The 7,807-nt window shown below is 43.8% G+C and overlaps 1 protein-coding gene across 1 annotated transcript in view; it reads right to left on the bottom strand.

The window, feature by feature from the left end:
* The window catches only part of LOC112071083 (RNA polymerase-associated protein RTF1 homolog), a 26,756-nt gene that overhangs the window by 14,775 nt on the left and 4,174 nt on the right, over positions 1–7,807 (bottom strand). The window contains exons 5-10 of the mRNA XM_070439240.1: positions 6,332–6,473; positions 6,114–6,225; positions 5,663–5,809; positions 4,048–4,060; positions 1,171–1,270; positions 829–915 (exon numbers count right to left, since the gene is read on the bottom strand). Of these exons, the coding sequence (XP_070295341.1) occupies positions 829–915; positions 1,171–1,270; positions 4,048–4,060; positions 5,663–5,809; positions 6,114–6,225; positions 6,332–6,473 (601 nt within the window). The remainder of the gene's footprint in view (positions 1–828; positions 916–1,170; positions 1,271–4,047; positions 4,061–5,662; positions 5,810–6,113; positions 6,226–6,331; positions 6,474–7,807) is intronic.

The raw sequence follows: 7,807 nt of genomic DNA, 5'->3' as shown, positions 1-7,807 counted from the left end.
GAGGAGAGAAACGGGCGCCGAGGAGCGTGAGGAACGGGCAGAGGAAGACAGCCAAGGGTAGTAGGAAGGTAAGAGCAGAGTAGTTTTATTATGAAGGGTTAGTAGGCAGGTAGAGCAGATGTAGTTTTTTATATTGAAGGGTAGTAGCAGGTAAGCGAGAGTAGTTTTATATGAGGGTAGTGCAGGTAAGAGCAGAGTAGTTTTATATATGAAGGGTGGTAGCAGGTAAAGAGAGTAGTTTTATATGAAGGGTGTAGCAGGTAAGAGCAGAGTAGTTTTATATGAAGGGTGGAGCAGGTAAGAGCAGAGTAGTTTTATATGCAGGGTAGTAAGCAGGTAAGAGCAGAGTAGTTTTATATGAAGGGTAGTAGCAGGTAAGAGCAGAGTAGTTTTATTTATGAAGGGTATAGCAGGTAAGGCAGAGTAGTTTTATATGAAGGGTAGTAGCAGGTAAGAGCAGAGTAGTTTTATATGAAGGGTGGTAGCAGGTAAGGCAGAGTAGTTTTATACTGAAGGGTGGTAGCGGTAAGAGAGAGTAGTTTTTATATTGAAGGGTGGTATAGAGGTAAGAGCAGAGTAAGTTTTTTGAAGGGTGGTAGCAGTAAGAGGCGAGAGTGTTTTATATATGAAGGGTAGTCGAGGTTAAGAGCAGAGTAGTTTTTATGAAGGGTAGTAGCAGGTAAGCAGAGTGTTTTATTGAAGGGTGTGAGCAGGTAAGAGAAGAGTAGTTTTATATGAAGGGTAGTAGAGGTAAGAGAGAGTAGTTTTTATATAGGGTAGTAGCAGGTAGAGCAGAGTAGTGTTTTATATGAAGGAGATGGCGCGTACCGTAATCAACTGTAGTCCCTTGTTCGTCCGGGTCGTTCCCAACTGGTACACCTTAGCCGTCTCTACCACGTCAACTATTTCAGCCACCTTATCACAGGGAATTACAAGAAATACTCATTATTGAACATAGCTAACTGAAAATTCAAATGACACAAAACATATAGAAAAAGGTCTACAGCAACATTGCCAAGGAACAATCTCCAAAGTTAAATAGGAATACGGACTCAGGCTGGTTCCCCCCCAGACACAGAGTAAGCCCTAGTCACTTTCAATGGAGATTCACCATTGAACTATCTTAAAATCTGGGTCCAGGAAACTGCCCCAATAAGTGCATGTCGTTACCCTGTAAACTGGTTTGCTACTACTGTTCCCGATGCCTATCCGTACGAAGCAGCCTGTCGTTACCCTGTAAACTGGTTTTGCTTTACTACCTGTTCCAATCCTAGTTCAAGCCCAGGGGTCATCGATGCTTAATACACGTAATCGATAGTTTAGCCTGTCGTTTACATCTGTAAACTTGTGTTATGTCTATAGTCTTACTGTAACTGGTTTTTATACTAGGATTTAGACCTGTATCCGGACGAAGCTAAGCCCTCTGTTCGAGAGCGATGTGAGTCTCACTTTGTAAATCTGTCTGATACTCAGCGTTCCCCCGATGCCTATACCGAACGAAGCAGCCTCCGATACTGTTGATACAAGGCTTATAATACATGGGTTTGCTACTTCCACTGTGTATCTCCGATGCCTATCCGTACTGAAGCGCCTGTCGTACCTGGCCTGAGCAGTCTAATCTCCACTAGGAATAAACTGTGGGACACATAACTGGTCATTGTTGCTACTTCAAACGATAAGTTATTCACCACCTGATTTGGGTATTCCGTTTCACCGACCACCCAGCCTCGTCGTCACCCCGACTATTTTGTGTTACAATACGTAAGACTGGTTTTGGCGGTGAATCTAATAGAGTTCCCAAATTGGACCTTATAATCTCGGTTCTTAATTACGAAGCATCCTTGTCCGTACTCCTGTACAACGAAATCCTGGTTTTCGCTACATCTAGTTAGCCCCACGAATATGAGCCTTCACAATCATGGTTCAACAAGAAAGCACCAATTTACCAGAAAAATCGAACATTTGCGTCAAAACTAGGAATATAGCTACATTACATGAGTATTCACCAGATGCCTAATCTCGTACGAAGACACACGCCTGATCGTTACCCAAATATACTCTTGGACTAGATCAGGTTTTCCAAACCTGTAAACTCTGTTGGCTAACTACTGTTCCCCTGATGTTTGAATGCACTAATATCCACGTACGAAGGCTACCTGTTATCCGCTTACCCAATTGACAGCAATTACCAGCTGTGAGTCCCTTTCTGGGTGAGTCCTAAAAGCCTTTGCACATCCTGGGATGTGCAACATTTGGCTGTCTGTATTATTAATCTGGCTTGCGTACTACTTTTGAAATAATCCCCTTCAATGCTCTGTCCATTGGTTGTTGGTGATGCACTATTGGTTGCGTAGAACGCAGCAGAGCACCTGCTCGTTCACCTATTAAACTGGTTTTGCTATACCTAACTGGTTCCCGTGCGATTTTCCTGAATCCCGTAACGAAGCAAGCCCCTGTCGTTACCGATCTTGTTATAATCTTGCAGTTATATGCCCATACTGTTTGTAACAGTGATATGCCCGATGCCTTATCAGTAACGAAGGCATGCCTGTCGCTAAAAAATTTAACTCAGTCCCACTCCAACTGTACATCTGGCTATGTGCTACTGAACAACTGTTAACCAGTCGTCCTTTCTTGGTAAAGGCCCGGAAATTCCTATCCGTGTCCAAAGGTGGTGAGGGAGGAGGGGGGGGGGGTGGTTGGGGCAAACTATATGTTTTATGTTAATGGCGAATGCCAACTGCGCTGTCGTTACCCTCTGTAACTGGATTACTATACTGCCCGAGGCTATCCGACGAACAGCCCTGTCGTTATAGCCGTGAATTCACCACTTCCGGTGTTTTGGGCGTTAAAGCTGGATTTAGAACCATGAGCACTGATATCTCTCCGGATTTTCGCCTATCCGTACGAAGCAGCTCCAATGTCGGGACCGTTTACCTGTGCTTAGCTCCATAAACTGTAAACGGTCTTGCTACTTTCCCTTAGTTTTTTCCCTTTAAATGGTCCTACTCTGAAAAGATACGAAGTCATGCCCTGTCGTTACCCAGTCCCTAATGACTGTATTAAACTACGTATACATCAATACTACTCCCATGTTCCACCATGTATAGCAAGATGCCTGATCCGTACGAAACAGCCTGTCGTGTACCTGCAGGTCCACAGTAATCTCTGAAAAATATGGAATAGTGGTACTGCCTGTAACGGTTTGCTACACTGCTTTCCCGATGCCCTATTCGTACGACCAGCAGCCTGTCGTTATCTAAACTGGTTGCTACTCAAGCTTGTAACCCAGATGCCTATCGTAACGAAGGCAGCTCTGTCCCGTTCCCTGTAAAGTGCTGGTTTTGTTGAGCTACTTACTGTTCCGATGCCTATGGATCTCGTTTACACGCAAGCAGCCCTAAGACTACAGGTATAACCACACTTTGTATTCAGGCAAAAAGTTAAACTTGTGAAACTTGGTTTGCGCTTACTTATCACTGTGCCCCCGATTCCTATCCGTACGAAGGTTCAGGCCTGTCTGTTTACAAACAGGATTCAGTGTTTCTGTGACAAGGATTGCTTATCTGCTCTTAGTTTTCCCGATGATATTTCTGTATACAGGCCGTACAGCAAGCAGCCTTGTCTCCGTTTTTACCCATACGATCTGGCAACTGTATAAACTGGAGGTTAGGCTCATACTTGGTTGCGCCAATAACTATAGATTTCCTATCCTAACCTGAGAGAGCCTCTGTTCGTTACCTGGTTGATATCCATCCTCAGTTTTCTCCTATCACCAGCCCTTAAACTCCTTGTAAAACAAGGTTTGTTCTACTTTAAAGGGTTCCGCAACTAGAAACACATTTTAGCGAAGCCATGAAGATCTTATTCCGATTTACGGGAGAAGCAGACCGCTGAAAGGTCTTACTAGTCGTATGAGATCGGTTCCACATTGAATGTGACAATCAACCACCACGCGATGGCCAGTTTGTGATCGAGAGACAATGACGAACGCAACGGGTCGTTAAGTCCGGTATGTGACACGGGCGCGAACTCGGCGGGTCTTACCATTCATTTCCACCTGGAACGAACAAACAAGAGAAGACAGGAAAAAACTGCTGAAAACCAGTTGGATTCAGGTTTCCTCCCATAGACACATTGGCGGAGGAGAAGGTAGATCAAAGTGATTCATTAAATTCTTAACGAGAAAAAAAAACTTACACAGACCTGAATGGAACACACTAGTCACACATATTCATAGAGCCTATGAAGTGGCAAAGACTTGGCCGTGGAATACTGTAAGCATACAGGACACTATTCTAGCAGTTGGATCACATTCGCCACCCTGAGCCAGAAAATCTCCACAGTCAAATTAATACCATGTATTTCATGTATCTATCACTAAACCATTATCTGTCCTATCTACAGTTTGACACAATTTCACATAGCACACTAGTTAGAAACTATCAATTAATCAATTATACTGTCTTCAAACTAAAGTTCCATTAATTCTATGGTACTATACTAACACCTTGACACCAAGGGTCGTTGTTTCCACATACCACATAAGTACTAATTACATAATTTGCTACTAACCATTATCTGTGCCTATCTACTGGCCTGAGTAACAAGGCCAAGGAAGACCATCATTCACTCAGCGCTTTAGAATCTACTGACAATTAAACATTACTGTCTAATCAACTAAACCATATCTTCACTACCATATGTCTTCAACTAAACCATTATCTGTCTATCTACAGCAGACACACACTCAGTAGAACTATCAATTAAACCATTATCTAGTCTAATCAACAAACATATCTGTCTATCAACTAAACCATTATCTGTCTATCTACAGCAGACACAACACTCAGTAGTACTATCAATTAAACCATTTATCTGTCTATCAACTAAGCTTATCTGCTCTAAGCAACATCAGACCCACTAACAACAGTTAGACTATCAACTAAACCTATTATCTGTCTATCTACAGCAGCACACACACACAGTAGAACTATCAACTAAACCATTATCTGTCTATCAACTAAACCATTATCCTGTCTATCAACAGCTGACCACACACACAGTAGAATACAATAAATCACAATACATATCTGTCTATCATACAGGCAGACACACACTCAGTGTACTTATTTAGAATACCAATTATCTGTCTATCTATACAGTTGACGACACACAGTAGAACTATCATTTAAAACCATTATCTGTCTATCACAGCAGACACACACTCAGTAGAAACATCAACTAAACCATTATCTGTCTATCTACAGTGACACACACAGTAAGAACTATCAACTAAACCATTATCTGTCTATCTACAGCAGACACACACTCAGTAGTACTATCATTTAAACCATTATCTGTCTATCTACAGCTGACACACTCAGTAGTACTAATCAACGAAACCATTATCTGTCCTACGTACAGTTGACACAACGTAGTACTATCAACTAAACCATTATCTTGTCTAATCTTACAGAGACACACACTCAGCTAGTAACTATCAACTAAACCATTATCTGTCTATCTACAGCTGACACACTCAGTAGTACTATCAACTAAACCATTATCTGTCTATCAACAGCTGACACACTCAGTAGTACTATCAACTAAACCATTATCTGTCTATCATTATCTGCAGCGGATAGATAAAAAGATACTCACTCCTCGTCTTCGGAATAAGATGAAGAGTGTGAACTGCGATCGCTCTTTACAGATGATTTGTCGTCRTCCTCCTCCTCTTCCTCCTCCTCTTCGTCCGAGTAAACCTCGCTGGTTTTCAGGGGCTCCCGTTTCGCCTGTTTCTTTGCTGTCCAAATTTTAAAAAATGTCGTCATTTAGCAGACAAATCAAACTTTATTTAAAGTACATTTCACAAACATGTCTTCTGTTCTCCCAACAGAGATCAAAGTTCAATACACAGGAAGACACACCAAAATGTTTTACAAAAGGAAAACGAAAACCAACATTTCTTATTGGAGAAATACAGATAACACCCCCCCCCCCGGTTTCACTACCACCCGTTGACCCAGTCCATAAATGCCATCTATTGACTACATGTACCGCTTGATGACAATGGAAATGTGAGGACAAACACTGCACAGTCAACAGACCTGTCCTGGTTTTCTTCTTCTCTCTCTCTGCTTTCAGTTCCTCCATGGCCTGAGACTTTTTATCTAGTTTCTCATCCCGTTTAGTTCTCCTCTCCTTGTTGTGAGACATAACCTACAAGGAGAACGCAGTCACAATGTACCGGTAAGGACTAACGGAACACAAGGGAAGTGATGTTGTTGTTTCTAAACAAGGTTCTGGGATTAGAAGATGTACTCACCACTTGCTGGTCCTGATGACTTCTGTCCTCATGATGGCTGCTGGATGATCTCTCACGCTTCCTGTGTTCTTCTTCGTGTTTCTTTTTCTTCTCCTCTTTCTCCTTCTTCTTCGCTGTTTTCAGCTTCTTTTTAATTTCAAATCTGACAGAAAGAGTCACAGTGTCAGGCGAATGGTGTTCGATGACGAGTTACGTAGTAATAATCCCAGGATATTCATTTCAAATCACCTAAAACAGCTGAACAAAGTCAACTGGTCTACTGATCAAGTATAACAGCCACAGGGATGTAAAACTCTATATCTTGGGTGTGCTATTCATTCACTTTTCTTAAAAATTCTTTATATGAACAAAATTACTAGAATAAGGTTCACAAGCCAACAAGCCTCTGTACTCTTATGGCTCCAGACAGACGGTGACAACTCTCCTGCTGAACACACCCCTGGCCCTGTACTCTTATGGCTCCAGACAGACGGTAACAACTCTCCTGGCTGCTGAACACACCTGGCCCTGTAACTCTTATGGCTCCAGACAGACGGTAAAAACACCCCTGGCTCTGTACTCTTATGGCTCCAGACAGACGGTAAAACTCTCCTGTGAACACACCCCTGGCTCTGCACTCGTATGGCTCCAGACAGACGGTAACAACTCTCCTGCTGAACAACCCCTGGCCCTGTACTCTTATGGCTCCAGACAGACGGTAACAATTCTCCTGCTGAACACACCCTGGCCCTGTACTCTTATGGCCTCGACAGACGGTAAAAAACACCCTGGCTCTGTACTCTTATGGTCCAGACAGACGGTAACAACTCTCTCTGCTGAACCACCCTGGCCCTGTACTCTTATGGCCCCAGACAGACGGTAACAACTCTCCTGCTGAACACACCCCTGCTCTGTACTCTTATGACCCCAGACAGACGGTAACAACTCCTCTGCTTGTCCTATTCTCACCTCCTCTTGAGCACCTCCCTCTTCTCTATCCTGTTGAAGAGCTCCTGCTCCTCTCTCTTCTCAGTCATCTGCTCCAGCCGAGCCCTGTCTCCTCGTCTCCCATCAGGTCCTCCTCCGTAGCCGTCCTGAACACATCGTCCTCCGACGAGGAGTCTGAGCTGGAGGCAGAGCTGTTGCTCTCTGAGTCAGACACCTCACCTGGTGGAGGAGAACATTATATGGCATTAGCATTGTTGTGGAGAGAGACGGCATAAATGGGATCCTCTTTTAGACTGCATCTATATGACGATACAGGGCCGTCTCTATGGCCACCACGATACAGGGCGTCTCTATGCTCGGGTCCTAGCCACAGATACATGGGCCGTCTCTATGGCCACCACGATACAGGGCCGTCTCTATGGCCACCACGATACAGGCGCTCTAGCGCACCGATACAGGGCCTCTCTATGGCCACCACGATACAGGGCCTGAGTCTCTATGGGCACCACGATACAGGCCGTTCTCTATGCCACCACGATACAGGCGCGT

The sequence above is a fragment of the Salvelinus sp. IW2-2015 genome, unplaced genomic scaffold, assembly GCF_002910315.2.
Source record: "Salvelinus sp. IW2-2015 unplaced genomic scaffold, ASM291031v2 Un_scaffold1511, whole genome shotgun sequence".
In the NCBI taxonomy this organism is placed as follows: Eukaryota; Metazoa; Chordata; class Actinopteri; order Salmoniformes; family Salmonidae; genus Salvelinus; species Salvelinus sp. IW2-2015.
Note: the sequence above shows the minus strand (reverse complement) of the source record. Positions and strands in the feature narration are given on the sequence as shown.